The following is a 19,391-nucleotide window of genomic DNA, read 5'->3' on the forward strand; positions in this document are numbered from 1 at the left end:
GAATCTGAAGTAGGCTTCAGGCTCTGAGCTGTCAGCACAGAGCCGATGCAGGGCTCGAACTCACGAACCGTGAGATCATGACCTGAGCCAAAGTCGGATGCTCAACCAGCTGAGCCACCCAGGCGCCCCTTTTTTCTTAAGAATTTAAAATTTTTTTTTTCAACGTTTTATTTATTTTTTTTGGGACAGAGAGAGACAGAGCATGAACGGGGGAAGGGCAGAGAGAGAGGGAGACACAGAATCGGAAACAGGCTCCAGGCTCTGAGCCATCAGCCCAGAGCCTGATGCGGGGCTCGAACTCACGGACCGCGAGACCGTGACCTGGCTGAAGTCGGGCGCTTAACCGACTGTGCCACCCAGGCGCCCCAAGAATTTTAAAGTAAATTGTAGAAATCCTGGTGTTTCTTTCCTAAATATTTAGGGTGTGTCTCTAAAAAGGACATTTCTCTAATCACCACACTGCCTAAGAAATGACTGAGGATTCCTTACCATCGACATAACGTGTTCCGTAGTGATAGCTGATTAACTGAACTTTTCCTCAGGGTTATGTTATGAATTGTTGGTGTTTCACAGGAACAGAAAAAAGCAGCATCAGAGAAGAAGGCAGTGATGGCTGCTTCGACAAAAGGGCAAGAGGAAAGTGCTCAGAAAGCTAAAGAGACGGCTTCTCTCCCCTCAGAATCTAATGAGTCCAAGAGGAAACTTCCAGTTGGTGCTTATGTATCTTCTGTGCATGTTGATTATGAGTCTTTTGAAGTTGGCACTGGGCAGGTAAGTTTATATGTTGATTAGGGCTGCAAATTTTATATTGGAATCGTATATCTTTTTTATTTGAGTTGGCTTTAAATTCTTTTTTATTTTATTTTTTTTTATGTTTTATTTATTTTGAGACGGGGAGAGACAGAGCATGAATGGGGGAGGGTCAGAGAGAGGGAGACACAGAATCTGAAACAGGCTCCAGGCTCCGAGCTGTCAGCACAGAGCCCGACGTGGGGCTCGAACTCACGGACCGCGAGATCATGACCTGAGCCGAAGTCGGCCGCTTAACCGACTGAGCCACCCAGGCGCCCCGAGTTGGCTTTAAATTCTTTAAAAATTCAACATTTATGGGGGGCGATGGAGAAAACTGATTTGCATTCAGTAGGATTGTATGCTTCTTTCATGGAAATGTTCCAAGTAAGGGATTGTGTACTGAACGTTACTACTTTTGAAATTGTTTTCATTTCAGTTTTTCCATTATTTTGTAGCAGTACTTTATATTTTATAGTATTAGTCTCTCATAGCCATCAGCAACAGAGTGGCAGTACTTAGAAAGAAAATTATGTTCTGAACACAGTAGACGCCAGTTACCTGCAGTTTTCAGTGACTTAAGGTCGACCGTGACCTGGAAGCAAATGATCCTCCTTCTGACATACATGGTCAGAGGGTCAGCAGTAGCCTAACATTACGTCACATGCCTACGTCCCCCACCTCACCTCATCACGTAGACCTTTTATCATCTCACATCATCACAAGAAGAGGCTGAGTGCAGTGCAAGAAGATATTTCAAAAGAGACACACTACGTTCACATAACTTTTATTATAGTATATTGTTGCAATTGTTCCATTTTATTGTCGTTGTTAATGTCTTACTGTACCTAATTTATAAATTAAACTGTCGTAGGTATGTATGTAGGCAGATACGTAGGCAAAGACGTGGTATATAGTGTACCAGATTATCTGAGGTTTCAGGCATCCACTGGGGGTCTTGGAGTGTATCCCCTTGGATGAGGGGAGACTAATATATCCTTAGATTCCTGTGAGAGAAACTTGCTGCATTCACTTGACTTACAGTTTTTAGTATTCACAATTCTTCCCTTGGAGAAAAAAAATTTTTTTTTTCCAGAAAATTTCTATAAAAAACAAGGAGTCAGTGGTGCTTCATTTAATAGTATACTTTACTATACTTGTATCTCAGTGGCTTGGGAGTATTAAAATCTTTATAGACATTGTATTTTTGAGTGTATTTATAGTTGGGTCTCTAAGGTTCCTTATCATAAAGGAATTCATGACTGATTTAAAGAAGGCAGAAAATGGAACAAGGTGTTTATTACAGTCTATTCAAGCTTTTAACCCCATTCACTGATAAAGATTGCATTTTTTAAAATGTCTTTCTTTTTACTTATTACTATTATTAAGTTTATTTATTTATTATTATTTATTTTTGAGAGTCAGAGAGAGACAGAACGTGAGCGAGGGAGGGGCAGAGAGAAAGACACAGAATCCCAAGCAGGCTCTAGGCTCTGAGCTATCAGCACAGAGCCTGACATGGGGCTCGAACCCATAAGCTGTGAGAGCATGACCTGAGCCGAAGTTGGATGCTTAACCGACTGAGCCACCCAGGTGCCCTATGTTTATTCATTTACTTTGAGAGAGACAGTTCACATGGGGAAGGGGCAGAGAGAGAGAAGGAGACAGAGAACCTCAAGCAGGCTCTGCACTATTAGCGTCAAGCCCAATGTGGGGCTTGAACTCAAGAAACTGTGAGATCATGACTTGAGCCAAAGTTGGACACTTAACTGACCGAACCACCCAGGAACCCTTTATTACTATTTTTTAAGTTTGTTTATTTATTTTGAGAGCGAGAATTCGGGAGGGTCAGAGAGAATGAGAGAGAGAATCCTAAGCAGGCTTTGCACTGTCAGTGTGGAGCCTGATGTGGGGCTCGAACCCATGAGCCGTGATATCATGACCTGAGGAAATCGAGAGTCGGATGCTTAACCTACTGAGTCACCCACGCACCTCTAAAATGTCTTTCTTTTTAAACATGAGCGAACTTGAGCATACTTTAGCAAATGAAGGGCAGGTATTTCCTCATTTAACTGTGAAGGATCAGAGCACAGAAGATTTGTGGAACCAGGGACTCCCTGTGACCAGGACGCTCTCACTGCATGCCCTTCTCTGGTAGTTGGCCTTCTCCATGAACCTGGGCTCATGGGTGTCATTGACTGTATGTTCCTTTCCTTATAGCTTTATGACCACAGAGGAAAAGGAATCTCCCCTGGTTGGTCCAGTTAGGAAAATTTACTTGACCTAGTTTGGGTCATAAGTCCATTTTGGCCAATTCATATTGCCTGGGGAATGGGGCACAAGTTGATTCACCCAGCCCAAGTCACATGCCACCTCTGTGGGGGGTGGGCCAATGTGGGCAAGTAGGGTCTGTTATCCAAAGGCCTGTGGGGCAGTGTGGACAATAGCCTGTGTGCAGGCTTGTTGCCGGAAAGCCAAGAAACTCTGCTTAAGCAAGAGAAAAGAAATAACATCATATTCTCCTTAGCCAGAACTAACCACTGTGAAGTGTTTGAACAAGCCCTTCTAGACTTTTATTTAAGCATATATTTATATATATATATGCTTTAATAAAAATGGGAAAATACTACATAGTGTTTTACCAAAACATTCTACTGCTATTTTCAAACACTATATTATGGATATATTCCCATGTCTAAATATTTCTGTCATTTTTAATGACTGCCTTGTATTACTGTTTGGAAAGATAATGATTTATTTTGTCACTTACTTGTTACCGGATGTATTAGCTTGCTCGGGCCGCCGTAACAAGTATCTGTCGCACGGTGGGTGGCTTTAAACAACGGAAACTTATTGTCTCAGTTCTAGAGGCTGGAAGTCTAGCGAGGTGTCAGCAGGACACGCTCCCTTTGAAACCTACGGGGAAGAACCCTTCCTGCCTCATCCAGCTTCTGGCGGCCCTCCAGGGGCTCCTGGGCTTATAGATGTAGCTCTCCAGGCGTCTGTTTTCACATGGCTCCTCCTGTGTCTGCATCCTCTATGTGTCTGTGTCTTTGTCCAGATTTCCCCTTTTTATAGTAACACCAATCATGTTGGATTAGGGCCCACCTGAATACCTTATTATAATTTGATTACCGCTGTAAAGACCCTATTTCCAAATAAGGTCTGAGGAAGTGCTATGTACCTTGTGGGGGACACAGTTCACCCAGAACATTGGACATGTAGGCAGTTTCTGGTGTTCCACCTTTTTAAGTAATCCGGTGATGAACACTTTTTTTTTTTTTTTTTAATATTTATTTTTGAGAGAGGGAGAGTGAGCCTGGGAGAGACAGAGAAAGAGGGAGACAGAGGATCTGAAGCGGGCTCCATGCTGATGGCAGCGAGCCCCATGCAGGGCTCGAACTCACCAACCTTGAGATCATAACCTGAGTCGAAGTCAGATGCTTAATTGACTGAGCCACCCAGTGATAAACACTTTTAAACCAATTTTCTGTGCACGTTCTTCGTTATTTCCTTTAGCTAAATAAGTACAAGTGGGATAGCTGGGCCCAAGAACGTACACACAAAATTCTGGTAGTTCTGTCTACTTGCCCCTGAAAAGGCTGTGCTGGTTTGTACTCTGGCTAGCAGTTTATAGCATTGACCCCCGTCCGGTCTCCTCACTGACACTGGTGCTACCCTTTACACATGCGTCCTTTACGGATAGTCAGTGCTGTCACTTTGGTCTCTTTCTTCTGAAGAAATAACTGTTTCGTGAAAACAGAGGACTTTTACTTTCTTTCTAGTATTTCATTGATCTGATAACCTTGTGGGGACAATGGCGCCTCGCTGTGTTTCTGAGCACTAGACAAGTTAGCTGTTGGCTCGTAGGTCTGTTTGGCATGATTTCTTTGTAGAAGTGCTGATTTTACCTACTTTCCTGCTGAGTTCTTTTTCCCTTCACAGATATCGAAGAGTTTCTGTATATTAAGGGTATTTGGTCTTTGTCATCTGTGTGGTAAAAACCTTTTCTGGTTGGTATTTTTCCTTTTAGCTTTGGATTTTCTTCTTTTTTTCTTGTCTGGAGCTGGGGGAAGTGGGTAATCTTGGGAGCACATCCTGTGTGGCCCTCATCAGTAGCAGAAACCATTGAATTTGCACATATAAGGACAAGCCAAGGCGTGTGCAGTCCACACTTTGTTGGAAGGGGCAGCCTAGTGTAGTCGAGGGTGCATCGGAGTGGGAATGAGAAGTCCTCGTTCTGCCACCCCGGCTGAGTGCTCTCGGGTGAGTGGTGCCACCTGTCTGAGCTTAACCGTCTTCATCCGAGAAGTGACATCTTCATCCAAGGGGTGACATGATCATCTTGCCTACATCCCTTTCAGTGGGCCTCTGTCGTGCACGTGGGGATTGTTCTTCGTTCTCAGGGTACTCGGGTGACAAAGGCCTGTATCCTGCCACTGGGCAGCAAACAGAAGAGCTTTGCAAACTGTAGAGTGGCACCAATGTAGGTGCTTTTTCTTAATCTCGACAGTTCTCAGCGGGCTGCGACACTCCATGCAAGCTGTCCCAAAACAGCTCTTTGGGGGCACATCGTTTTCCTAATGGAAAGCAACTCGCTTGAACAAACGAAGATGGTCGCTGGAATAGAAGTAGCAGTTGGTGAACGCCAGGCCCTGTGCTTAGCCCTTCATGTGGATTAGGTTCTTGATTTTTTAACCCCATTATGAGTTTGGCATTGTTATGACCCCCCATTGTATAGGTGAGGAAACAGGTTAAGGCAAGAGAGGTTAAGAAACTTGCCCAAGGTCACATAGTGAGGCGTGGAGCCAGGATTCAAACCCAGGCGGTTTGAAGCTAGAGTCTGCAGTTTTAAGGGTAATTTATAACCACAGTAAATAGAATGCTTAATGTGTACTGTACATACTATGCTGTACAACAAGGGGAAATATAGACAGAAGATGGAGAAGCCTGTGAAGATTTTAAAGAGAGAGTTTTTAGTCCCTTTTAAAATAGCTGTGACAGTGATTATAAGCCTCACAAGCCGCACCTAGAATGGCATCATCTATGTTGAGGTGATTTTAACTAAGTGCAGTTCCAGCTTGAACTTGTGAATTTTCTATTATATGCCATTGGAATGATGATCTTTCATTATTTTTGATTCTTCCTAGGTTTCTGTTGTTTACAACTCATTAGACTTTGAACCAGAGATTTTCTTTGCCTTGGGATCTCCAATTGGTATGTTTCTCACTGTTCGAGGAGTGGATAGGATAGATGAGAACTACAGGCTTCCCACCTGTAAAGGATTCTTCAATATTTATCATCCAGTGAGTGAATTGAATTACTTTTTATTTTGGAGAAGATGAAACACCCATATAGAAACACCTATCTGGATCATCCTAATAGCTTCTCAGATCCTTATTTCTTAGGAACTAACTCTGATTTTGAGGTACATACAGCTCAGCTCTCTGTCCTAATAGAGAACAGTCTGATGCTTTCCAATAAACTTCTCTACCAGAGAGCCTTTGTTCAAGGAAATATTTCTGTTGTTTTGCTTGCAAAGTAATTTTACCCACAAACGTGGAAGTCTCCTCATAATTACCAGTATAATTATACTGGTAATATACTAGAATAACCTGGGGGAAAAAATCAAAATCTCTGGTTTGCTGGTTATCCGTTTGGTCGCCCAACTGAGATACGTAACCCAAGATAAAACAGCTTTTCCTGAATTTCCAATTCTTCCCTTTACAGCTTGATCCAGTGGCGTATAGATTAGAGCCTATGATTGTTCCAGATTTGGACCTGAAAGCAGTTCTCATTCCCCATCACAAAGGCAGAAAAAGACTTCATTTAGGTAAAAAGCAAATACTGTAAAAACTTGTTTCCTTCTTGTCATTTTGGAATCTGTCCTAATGAATTAGCTGTTTCCTGTCATTTGTAATTGAATTATGAAAATTTTAACACTAAGTTCTTTCTTGATGGAATTAGTGTTATTGAAATGTCTGCTGTGTTTAGAACCCATTTATTAGAACATTCAGAGGAACTGTGAAGAAAGGTTTTGAATGCGTTGCTTCTCCTTGTTGACTTTTTCCTTGAAATGGCGTTCTAATGGTTGAGATACTTAGGAATGGGGGAAGTTGGTAATAAAATGATGAGACGCATAGATTTTGATAGAATTTGGTCATAATTTTTGGAGTTGGGAAGCCGAGTAACACGAACGAAGGACCAACAATCAGGAAATAAACCCTATGCTAAGTTAAGTGAGCTGTCATGTCCTTGCTAACAGGATAAACTTTTCCCTTTAAAAATGTTCATTAAACATAGTGGACCGATAATAATTCCAAGTGGGGTTTAGGTTTCTCTTATGCCAGTTAAGGGTATATATTACTCATAGGTTTAAAGATCTGGGTGGAAAGGATGGGAGTGTAGCACAGAAGAGCGAGGAAAGTGATCATGCCTTTTTATTTGAAAGTGGGGGTTTCTTGGGGCGCCTGGGTGGCGCAGTCGGTTAAGCGTCCGACTTCAGCCAGGTCACGATCTCGCGGTCCGTGAGTTCGAGCCCCGCGTCGGGCTCTGGGCTGATGGCTCAGAGCCTGGAGCCTGTTTCCGATTCTGTGCCTCCCTCTCTCTCTGCCCCTCCCCCGTTCATGCTCTGTCTCTCTCTGTCCCAAAAATAAATAAAAACGTTAAAAAAAAAAAAAAAAAAGAAAGTGGGGGTTTCCTTTCCTTTTTTTTTTTTTTTTTTTTGCTTACATCATGCTTTTAAAAAACATTTACCTCTTTTTTGTGGCACTTGGGTGGCTCTGTTGGGTAAGTGTCTGTCTGACTCTTGATTTTGGCTCAGGTCATGATCTTGAGGCTTGTGAGTTCGAGCCCCGCATCTACCTCTGTGCTGACAGCATGGAGCCTGCTTGGGATTCTCTCTCTTTCTCTCTCTCTGCCCCTCCTCCACTTGCACTCACTCGCTCGCTCTCTCTCTGAAAATAAATAAACAGTAAAAAATAAATAAAAATGTATTTAACTCTTTTGGACTTAAAATGAGAAATTTGATACTCAAATACCTTGAGTTCAAATAGGATTTATTAGACTGAAGTAGAAAAGGTTGAAGGGGCAGGAGTTTTTTTCATTTTTAAAGAAGTTAAATTGTGGTTATGTCAGAATCTCAAATTCTCAAAGCCATTTTACCATTACAGATTAGAAAAGCAGTCATCTTTTAAATCTTATGGGTCTATTTTTTTTTTCTTCTAACTTATGGTAAAAAAAAAAAAGCACGTGAATTTTTATGGTATTTGAACTCTTTTCTCTTCTTTTCTTTTTTGGAGAGAGGAAATGTATACATTTTGGCTGGATTAGCTTTAGTTGTTAAAAAAATGACAGAGTAAGACTCCTCAAGACATTTTTATATGTTGAAAGTTCTTGGCTGAGAAACTCCCATGTGGTTGGCGTTTAAGGCCTTGAGGGGGTCTTAACCTGTCTGAGGACGGTGTTAACTTTTGTTTTAATTTTCGTGGTACAGAATTTTACCCAGTGCCTAATTCACTTGATATGTCGTCTTAATCTCTTTAGAGTTGAAAGACAGTCTCTCTCGTATGGGATCTGATTTGAAGCAGGGCTTCATCAGCTCCCTGAAAAGCGCTTGGCAGACGTTGAACGAGTTTGCCCGCGCTCACACCTCTTCAGCTCAGCTTCAGGAAGAACTGGAAAAGGTGGCCAATCAGATCAAAGAAGAAGAAGAAAAACAAGTCGTTGAAGGTAAATTTAACCTTTGAGGCATTTTCTAGTACAAATGTCGTTTGTAAACATAATACTTACGAATTGTTCAATGAGGCGTTTCCATTCTAGTCTCTTTTGTTAAAATGTTCTTCCTACAAAGGAAAATCTGTTCTGATAAACTGCTTCAGAATGCGTGTCGGCCTTTTCCTGGAGTTTCGCCTGATAGTTGCTGGACTTTTTTACTCTGCAATCTTAAATTTTTGTCGAAACTCCTAAGGCCAGAATGGCATGTCAGAGTTGAGAGCTAAGCTCGTATTCAGGCATGTTAAAGGCCCGCTCGCTGTGAGAAGTTATCTTGCTGTTGTTGAACTGTGTCATTATGTTGTAGACTTTACCTGCATAGTCAGGTCATTGTGCCGTGATGTTTTTTGACTCTTTCAGATTCTAATTCTGTTTCCTTTCTTTCTGCAACTCTCTCACCCCTTTTCTTCAAAACTGCTGTCAGCTCGTTGGCTCTTTCTCCTCTCTCTCGGGTAACCAGCCCCTCTTCCTTCCCCCGGCTCTTTGGAGGAATGGGAAGGGAGCCTGGTAGCTCCCCAGGTCGCTACGTGTGGCAAGCGATATTCTCTTGAGCCCAGAAAGTCAGCTAAAGTCAAAGGATAATGATTAAGTGATTGACTTTGATATTGAAATGGTTTAAATTCTAGCAGAAAAGATTGTTGAAAGTCCAGATTTTTCCAAGGATGAGGACTACTTAGGAAAGGTGGGAATGCTAAACGGAGGCCGTCGAATTGACTACGTTCTTCAAGAAAAGCCAATAGAGAGTTTTAATGAATATCTTTTCGCTCTTCAGAGTCATTTATGCTATTGGTAAGTGTCTTCTTCTTTGATAACATTCTCGTGGCCTTTAGGTGCTAGCACATACAGTAGTTTTAGGGAGACTCTTTTGCGGATTTATCACTTGGGATGGAATATTAATTTCGGCGGCCGTGTATTCAGAATCAGTATTCTCCCCCTTTAGTTTGTTGTCCACAAGATGGCAGTGTGTCATCTGACTTTGACCACAGGCCTTTGGTACTTGCACACTGTTTCTGTAGGGATACCTTTCACAGAATGAGAGCGGTGGGGACTTTGAAAAGCCACCCTTTCATATTGCGGCACAGCTGTTTTGTAGCTGATCGGTATCCATCCAGTTTTTAAGGGCAGCTTTAAGGCTACACTACTTTATTTTCATTTGCCTTTCTTAGGTAGGTTGACGAGAACAAAAGTTGCATTTTTCATCTTTATGCATAGAGGTTAATTTCTCCTCATGGTCTGTTAAGTAAAAATGTTCTTTTCTTTGTGATAGGGAATCTGAAGATACTGCCTTGCTGTTACTTAAAGAAATTTATCGAACAATGAACATTAGTCCAGAACAACCCCAGCATTGATTGGACTTCAGTCTCTGTGAGTTTATCTTTATTATGCATATACATTGTGAATGTTTCATTCTGAAGTCTTTTTTAGTTTTTGTTTTTTGTTTGTTTGTTTAATGTAATCTCTGTGCCTAGTGTGGGACTAGAACCCATGACCCCGCGATCAAGAGTCACATGTTCCACTTGGACTGAGCCAGCCGGGCACCTCTCTGAAGTCTTTTTTATGGAGTTGATGTTGACTATAATTTTCTCTTTTTTCTATTTCTTCCTAGTAGTTTTTTTTTTCTTTTTTTTTTTTTTTTTAATTCAGAATAGAGACCTTAAAGAGGGGAATTGGTTTGCAGTCTACATTTCTGATGTGTTAACAGTTTTCTAATTCCACATCAAATTTGAGTTCTTTTGTTTTCAATTTCTTTCAATGAGACATTCCCAAGAATATCAGTTAGGAGTTGTTTTGGTTGTAGGTAGCAGAACCCAGCTCACTGTACCTTAAATGAAGAGAGGTTTGTTTTTCTTGTGTCATTTGTTGGGTGAAGTCACTGGACATCCACACTGTTGGCATCTTTTCATCTGCACCTCGGCTCTTACTCCACAATTACAAGACGGGTCCCGTGGTTCCAGGCATCATGTGTACATTTGAGACATGAATACGGGGGAAAGGATTGTCCCGTTATATCTATTGCTTTTAATTAGGAAAGCAGATTCACTAATGAATTTGCTATTGACTAAGCCTGTACCACATGTCCCGTGTCTCCTCCAACCCCAAACTGCATGGAGGGTTATAAAAGCAATGCTTTATGTGCCCCAGTCCTTATAGAGGGAAGGGGTAGAGAAGGGGGTTAAACCTGTGAAGAACGAGCCAGCCTGCGTTCCTGACGGTTCTCCTGAGACCCCGACACCTCCTATTCCTCACTAGATGATGCATCATTTACAAAAAAGAGGTGTGTTTTTTAAATAGCTCGAAATTTTGAAGCCCTTCAAAGCATGAAATGCAAGTGGTGAGCTCTAAACTGTGCAGTCAAAAGTAGTTCCTGGCACTTTTTATCTTCCTATTAATAAATGTAAAGTTCAGCCTCCACCTTGTTCTGGAGCAGTAACCACTTCCAGGATTGCCCTCGAGGGATCGCCCTGTGCATATCCAGGCTGGTATGTGTGCACGTGGAAACAAAGGGATCTCATTGAACGTATTGTGCTACTTGATGGTTTCCATCAACCTTCTCACTTGTGCAGCTTGTATTTTATGTTGGCTGGTATCTTTTTCATTCTCTTTAGTGGCCGCATAGTAACCTCTTGTGTGGCTGTACTCCGTCTTATTTAGCCAGTTTCCCATTAATGCACATTTAGATCATTCCCTAATATATATTAGGGAGTCTTAGTCAACAGAGTAGGTAAGAGGTTTAAAAAAGCCATTTTGCAATCAGGCTTTTGATATAGTTTTACCAGTTCTCACCATTTCTGATACTATAGTACTAAAATAAACTGGAGGTGATGTCAAAAGCTACCCCAGTTCAGATTTTCAGTTATAAAATGGTCTGTCCTTTGGTTGACAAATATTTATTCAGTACTTATTGTGTGCCAGGCACCGGTTTTCATGCTGTGGATAAATGGATAATAAGATAGCCTTCTCACCTTTAAAGAACTTCCCTTCTCCTGGGAGGAGAGCAGTAGTAAACCTGTGCTTTCCCCACAAGTACATTCCAGATATTGGTAGGTTTTGTGGAGAGAGAAAATAGGAAGACGTTGCAAGTGATGGGTAGCTACTGGGAAAGGCCTTGCTGGGCGATGATGACATTGGGTTTGAAATTTGAAAGATCAGAAGGAGGTGGACATCTGAGGATTTGGGGAGAAGAAACAGAAGGAAGGGCAGCTTCCTTCTAAGGTCATGAGATGGGAACAGACGTGTCACGTTTGAGGGACAGCAAGGAGATCATTGTGGCTGGTGGTAATAAAAGAGGAGAGGAGTCAGAGAGGTGGGCGGGCCTGGTTATGAGGTCGCTGGTAAGGCCTTTGCATTTTACTCTGAGTATAATGGAAACATGGAAGGCTTTAATGGGCAGAGTGACATGACTTGGCTTAGGCTGTAGAAGGAATGCTCTCGGTGCTGGGTGGAGGGCAGACTGCCGGGCAAGAATGGTGGAAGGGGGAGTTGTGAAGAGGCTAGTGGTGACTGACGAGGGCTCTAGTGATAGGGATGGTGACAGATGGCTGAGGGCAGATCTGTTGTGGAGGGAGGGAAGTCCAGGACTTCCAGAGGAATTCATCGTAAGCGGGGAAGGAATGAAGTTGAGGATGACTCTAGGATTTTGAGGTGAGCAGCTGGGTGGATGGTGTACCTTTCCTGGGAAGGCTTATGGACAGAGCAGGCTCTTGGGTGGGGGTGGGGGTGGGGGTGGGGGTGGGGAGTGGGGACGAGGAATCCGTAGTTCTGTTGTGTTAAGTCAGTAGTTGATGATGTTGTGAAGCTGATGGCCTGAAGCCCAGAAGAAAGTTTGAGCTTAAGGTAATAACCTTAAAATCATTCATCAGCATATACTTGGCCGTCTGAAGCCAGAAACTGGATGGCATCACCTTGGAGTGAGTAGGTGGAGAAGAGAAGAGAAGAGGTCTGGTGGAGAAGGAGGAGCCATAGAAGTGAAAGAAAATTTGGGGGCTTACGATCTCAGAGAAGCTGAGAGAAGATTGCTTCAAGAGAGAGTGGTCAGTGGTGTCCAGGGCTGCTGACACAGAGGTCAAGAAGGAGGAGGGCCAAGACTTGGCCGTGTGCTTGAGGCTCGAGGAGGGCGTAGAACTTCACTGGTAACCTTGTTAACACCATGGCAGAGGTAGAGTGGGTTGAGGAGAAGTGAGGGATCAGATAGGAAAGAGTTCTGCTGTGAAGGAATAGAAATAAGATGGGGGGACATTTCATGATATTAAGGTATGTTTGCTACTGAGAACGACCCAGTGCTGGGGGGAGAAAATGATAAGACAGGAGCAAAAGGGGATAATTGTGGAGGAAATACTTGCAAAGGCAGTGCAGGAAGGGGCCTAGGTCAAGTGAAGCGTTTAGCCTTAGGAAAAGAACAGGGATGCATCTTTCCCGTGCCAGATGCAGGAGAGGAGTGTGGACACTGATGCAGATAGGTGGTGACATTGGTGGTGCCTTCAGGGATCTTCTTTCGTCTGGGGGAGGACGGACAGTAAATAAACAATTGAAGTGTGCCGGATGGTAAAAAGTAGAGCGGCAGGGTCAGGGGAGAGGGAGTGCGTTTGGGATGGGACTCGTTGCTCTTCTGTATCAGATGGTGAGGGACAGTCTCACCGATACAATGTCACTGGAGCAAGTGAGCAAGGCGGGTATCTGGGGAAAGCTCATTTCAGGCAGAGAGAAGTATATATATCAGAAGGTAAGAGCTGCCTCATTCTTTGTAATGATTGTGTGCTACTCCATTGACTGCTACACTATGTGGTTTTTTTTTTAATCAAAAAAATGTTTTAATGTTTATTTTTGAGAGAGAGAGAGAGAGAGAGAGAGAGAGACAGAGACAGAGCATGAACAGGGGAGGGGCAGAGAGAGAGGGAGACACAGAATCTGAAACAGGCTCCAGGCTCTGAGCTGTCAGCACAGAGCCCGACGCGGGGCTCGAACCCACGGACCGTGAGATCATGACCTGAGCCGAAGTCGGACGCTTAACCCACCAAGCCACCCAGGCGCCCCTGTGTTTTTCTTGAAAAAAAAATTTTTTTTCAACGTTTTTATTTATTTTTGGGACAGAGAGAGACAGAGCATGAACGGGGGAGGGGCAGAGAGAGAGGGAGACACAGAATCGGAAACAGGCTCCAGGCTCTGAGCCATCAGCCCAGAGCCTGACACGGGGCTTGAACTCATGGACCGCGAGATCGTGACCTGGCTGAAGTCGGACACTTAACCGACTGTGCCACCCAGGCGCCCCATATTTTTTAATTAAAAAAATTTTTAATGTTTATTTTTGAAAGAGGGGGGGGAGGGGCAAAGAGAGAGGGAGACACAATCTGAAGCAGGCTCCAGGTTCTGAGCTGTCAGCATAGAGCCTGACACAGGGCTTGAACTCACGAACTGTGAGATCACCACCTGAGCCTAAGTCAGATGCTTGACCAACTGAGCCACCCAGGCACCCCTACACTATAGTTTTTTAAACCAGCTCCTTGTTAATAGGCATTTAGGTCATTCTGATCTTTTACTAGTATAAAGAAGGCTTTACTGTTCATAGTATTTAAGAGTTGCATTGTATTCCATTTTATAGTTCTGTTATTTATTAAAATAATTTATCTACTATTGTCGAGTGTTTAGATGTTTTCCAACTTTATTATAAATAATTCTGACATGTAATTGCATATGCTTTTTGCACATATCTGGGATAAATTCCTACATGTAGCATCGTTGGATTTAAGAGTATTGCACATTTTAAAGGAATTTGGTGTGCTTGGGTGACTCATTGGAGCATCCGACTCTTAATTTCAGCTCGGGTCACGATCCCAGGATTGTGGGATCAAGCCCTTTGTTGGGCTCTGTGCTGAGTGTGGAGCCTGCTTTGGATTCTCTCCCTCTCCCTCCCTCTCTCTCTCTTAAATAAAAACAACCAAAATAAAAGGATTTTGATCTATACTACCTATCGCTAAATTGCATTTCAGAAAGGTTTCTTGGTTTTCATGTTTACCATCAGTATAAAAGTGCTGGTTTTCCTGTACCCTTGCCAACACTGGATATTACTATTTTTAAAAATTTTGCCTATTTGATAGCATAAATTGTTATAATTGTTTTAGTTTATATTTCCATTATTAGTGAAATGGAACATTTTTGGTATATTTAAGTGCCCATTTGTATTTTTTGTCAGTTGTCTAGTCTTAACCTATGTGTGTTTCTCTGGATATTTTTGTTTCTTAATGATTTATATTATAATACTTAAGGATAATAACGTTTTGTCACTGCAGAGTTTTTTTCCAGTTTGACATTGGCCTTTTATTTTTGCTTATGCTTTGGATTTTGGGGGTTTGGATGGGTAGAGAATATGTCTTAAAAATACATAAGCCAGTCTTTTGAGATTACTTACCATTTCAATAATTACATTTAATTTTTTGTTTTTATATAGTGTTTTAATTTAACTTTATAGGTTAGAAAGATATATTTTAGAAGAATAGAGGGATTTAACTTTTTTCTTAGTTGTTTTGCCCATGTCATATATTGAAATGCATCCTTTTGTCATTGATTTGATGTTTCTATGATAAGTTCTTGTTTGACATTTTTATTATATGCCCAGTATTGGTCTCTTTTTTTGATGAGAAAATTGCTTTTAAAAAATTTATTTATTTAAGTTTATTCATTTACTTTGAGAGAGAGCGCAAGTGAGGAAGGGGCAGAGAGACAGGGAGAGAGAGAATCCCAAGCAGGCTCTGGGTTGCCAGCACAGAGCACGACATGGGGCTCGAACCCATGAAACTGTGAGATCATGACCTGAGCTGAAACCAAGAGTCGGACACTTAATCGATTGAGCTACCCAGGCACCCCAAGAAAATTGATTTAAATTTTTTTTTAATTCAGTGTCGTTAACATACAGTGTTATATTAGCTTCAGGTGTACAATATAGTGACTCACCACTTCCATACATAGCTTAGTGCTCATCAGGATAATTGTACCCAGTCTTTGTTTTCTAGGTTTTTTGACATTTCTTCTATTGACTTACTCATCTGTCTACCATATTTTACTGATTGCAAGTCGTATATTTTCCACATTTTATCTTTACGTTTGGACTGCATCTTCTTTTTTTTTTTTTTTTTTTTTATGTTTATTTATTTTTGAGAGGGACAGAGAGAGAGAGAGCACGAGCAGGGGAGGGGTAGGGGGAGAGGAAGACACAGGATCCGAAGCAGGCTCCAGGCTCTGAGCGGTCAGCACAGAGCCCGATGCGGGGGCTCGAACTCACCAACCGTGAGATTATGACTTGAGCTGGAGTCAGCGCTCAACTGGCTGAGCCTCCCAAGTGCCCCTGGACTGCATCTTCTAATCAGCTGTTGCCTGGATGGTAGTTGACTTCTTGCCAAAAGGGGTTGCGTTATTTTCTCCCAGGCACTACCAACCTGAGCCTGCTTAAGCTAATTTCTCTGCTTCAGGTTTTTGGACGATGCTGCTAGTATGAATTCAGACACAAAATTTGTGGGCTGGCAGGGCTGGGGGACCAGTTCACATACCAAGGCATATCTTTTCCCTTCTTCCCATCATCAAGGAAGAGGCATGCAGACTTCTTGGCTGTCCTTTGTAGAGGAAGGGTTATTCTTTTTACCCCTCATTGAGGCTGTGGCCATTCCGTGTCCCCACTTTTTGTGATGGTCTCTGTCTCCTTTTAGAGTCTGTATCCTGAACATCTTTTTTTCTTTGCCTAAGATGGGTGCCTGAAATGATGGTACATCTCACAATCGATGGTGTCTCACACTTCGTGAAATACGGTGTTTTAGTGACCGTAACAAAGATTTTGCTGTCTGGTGGTGCAAGTTCTGAGTATACGACGGTCTTGGCTGTTGTCGCAAATGACTTTTGAAATGACCCAAGTTCCCCTGACAGTGTCTTTCCACAAAAGAAAGCAAAAGCTAGCATGAAAAACTAAGAACCTTTCTCATTTCATACAGAATTTTTCACTGCTCATTGTTTTACTTCTCCTTATACTTGGTTGTAAAATTTGGGCCAGAACTTTGGTTCCTGAGACTGTTGTAATAGTATACGATAATTGAGAATATGAACAGTCCTTCTCTACTTGGTTCGTGTAAGCTTAGGTCAGTTTTATTGAATAATTTTATGTTTTTCTCCTTCAGTCCTTTTTAGAAGTATTCTTTTTTTTTTTTTTTAATTTTTTTTTTTTAACGTTTTTTTATTTATTTTTGGGACAGAGAGAGACAAAGCATGAACGGGGGAGGGGCAGAGAGAGAGGGAGACACAGAATCGGAAACAGGCTCCAGGCTCCAAGCCATCAGCCCAGAGCCCGACGCGGGGCTCGAACTCACGGACCGCGAGATCGTGACCTGGCTGAAGTCGGACGCTTAACCGACTGCGCCACCCAGGCGCCCCTAGAAGTATTCTTTAAGGGGCTCCTGGATGGCTCAGTTGGCTGAGTGTCCGGCTCTTGATTTTGGCTCAGGTCATGCTCTCCCGGTTCGTGAGTTTGAGCCCCGCATTGGGCTCTCGCTGACAGTGTGGAGCCTGCTTGGGATTCTCTCTCCCTCCGTCTCTCTCTCTCTCTCTCTCTCTCTCTCTCTCTCTCTCTGCTCCTCCCCTGCTCATGAACGCTCTCTCAAATTAAAAAAATAAAAATAGAATAAGAATTGTTCTTTAAAAAGCCTCTCATGAATCTGACAGAAACTTTCTCTCTTATTTTCCATACGTGTTTTGTTCTGGAGAGCTACCATGCTGGCGACTCTCAGTGAACGCCTCACGTCCACCCCCGTGGAAGGCCCGAGGCCTTGTGCTCACGGGCTGTGTTCTTCGGAGGCACTTGACAGTATTTCTTTTACTTCAGGAAGGAATAACAGTGCATTAGTGTGTTATTACTGTAACTTTGTGAAGTTCACCAGGTATTTTCTTTTTCTTCTAAAGGCTTTCTTGTCTTTCCAGAAAGTCGGGCAAGAAATTGCATTGCTGAGAAAACCCTCAGAAGACATTCCCAGTTTGCTCCCGTGATGGACGACAGAAAAGTGGTTCATCAGCGTTTGCTCAGAATTTCTCACATGTAGGAAGTCGTTTCAAAGAAAACGTACAGAACAAAAAGACAATGGAGAAAATCAGTACCACATGTGGACAGGATAGATAAGAAAACGTAATTTGAAAAATGATGCAATTAAAAATTCCTCAGATCAGTTTAGTTGTACAGCTGTCAGAGTAATGCGTGATATCAGTGAAGAAATATTTGTAGCATGCGGATGGTTATTTCTGTTTCTTAAAAACCTATTGTCAATGGGCCATTAAACTTGCATTTTTTTAAATTAATGTAGTATGTTCTGTTATTCAATCATGGACTTCTTGAGAAACCATAGTAATACGACTTTCCAAAAATTTAGATTCTGCTTTCAGTGTGACTTGTAGTTTCGAGCTGCTTTAATGAGGGGTCATTGGTGTCTGAGAGGAAGTAACCAAGAGCACTTATATTCCGAGTTGAATCTGGGGTTTTATGAAGCCTTTCAGGCTCTCGCTGAGAGCGTACTTGTGGAAAGAAGTGAGATGCTCCAGAGGTCCTGTGAAGTGTCCTCCGGGCACATCCGCGTCCGCTCGCAGGGGTGTGGGGAGCAAATGAGAGGTTTTCCGTTTTGTCATCTGAGGAGCTGTGCGGTCGCCTCATTGCTAAACTTTCAGTTAATATGAGAACCAAAGTAGACTTTTTAGGTTTTGGGGTGGGTTTTTTTTGTTGGTTTTTTTTTGCTTTGTATTAATTTCACGTATACCAAAGTATTTCAGAGTATGAAATGTATTGCTTCTAGACTGTAGATCTACTTCCTGGAAAGACTGTTCTGTAATATTTCACTTTGTTTTGCTATGACTTTAAAATCAAATTATCTTAAATATTTTCCTAATACTACATGGGAATGCCGATTTTTCTTCTTTTGTTATGCGATAGAAACATTTTACACTGTTTACATAGTTCTCATGGAACATAGAATTTTTTGAAAGCAACATATGATACACATTTTTTTGTGTATATATTCTAACTAGTGTGAATAAAACAGTAATGGCATTTTTAAAAAGCAGCATACGTCTGTATTTCTCGTCTTTCTTAAAAATGTTCCTGTGAATATTCCTGCATTCATTTACTTTTCATCGTGAGTACGTGCTGTATGTGGTTTGTTCCTAGCATTTACTCCTAATAATAGAATTAGGACAGAACAACTTTAGAGCTGAAGTGATCTCGGGCAACATGTGTTCATTCCAACCAACCTCATTCTCCGGCTGAGGACACAACGCTAAGTGCCTTTCTCTGACTGCAGACCGGGGCTGGAACACAGCTTCCCTGACTCCGTTTTGGCCTTCATTTCTCTACACCTAGTACTATTGTTTTTCACTTAATAGCCACTTATCTTCCCCAAACTGACGACATAAAGAAAAATGAGGGTTGTTTATGGATACTAAACAAAATCCAGTTTGAATTTTCAATTGACAAGTGGTTTCGTCTGCCTATGTCTTTTGAGCCTTGTGCAAAGAAGAAACACCTGAACCAGTGTGCAAAGAATAAATTGTGTACCAGCTGAGTTTAAGGAATTTTGAGATTTTAACACTTGAAACACGTATTCGAATTTTTTGGTGACTCTGCCTGTGGACGTATATTTGTATTACTCTTCAATTTCCGTTAAAAAAAAAAATGTGTAGTTGGTAGTTCCCATGAGGGCGGAATCAGCATCTATTAGCATGTTGTTCACTATTGATAGCATATCAGGCCTGGCACAGTCTTGTCTCATACTAAGGCGCTTTCCAAATATTTCTTGAATAAAAGAATTTTAAGA

General features: G+C 42.0%; 1 protein-coding gene across 5 annotated transcripts in view; it reads left to right on the forward strand.

The window, feature by feature from the left end:
* Positions 1 to 18,641, forward strand: part of SEC23IP (SEC23 interacting protein) — a 43,980-nt gene extending 25,339 nt beyond the window's left edge. For 3 of the 5 annotated variants that reach the window (XM_023241011.2, XM_045040758.1, XM_011287592.4), the window contains exons 13-19: positions 574 to 771; positions 5,940 to 6,095; positions 6,520 to 6,622; positions 8,335 to 8,520; positions 9,189 to 9,351; positions 9,830 to 9,927; positions 17,515 to 18,641. In XM_023241011.2, coding sequence (XP_023096779.1) covers positions 574 to 771; positions 5,940 to 6,095; positions 6,520 to 6,622; positions 8,335 to 8,520; positions 9,189 to 9,351; positions 9,830 to 9,911 — 888 coding nt within the window. In that variant the 3' untranslated portion in view covers positions 9,912 to 9,927; positions 17,515 to 18,641. Of the gene's footprint in view, positions 1 to 573; positions 772 to 5,939; positions 6,096 to 6,519; positions 6,623 to 8,334; positions 8,521 to 9,188; positions 9,352 to 9,829; positions 9,928 to 17,496 lie in introns of all 5 variants that reach the window. The other 2 variants (XM_023241010.2, XM_023241009.2) reach the window with 2 other exon arrangements.
* Positions 18,642 to 19,391: the final 750 nt, after the last annotated feature.

This window comes from Felis catus, chromosome D2 (genome assembly GCF_018350175.1).
Source record: "Felis catus isolate Fca126 chromosome D2, F.catus_Fca126_mat1.0, whole genome shotgun sequence".
Classification (NCBI taxonomy): domain Eukaryota; kingdom Metazoa; phylum Chordata; class Mammalia; order Carnivora; family Felidae; genus Felis; species Felis catus.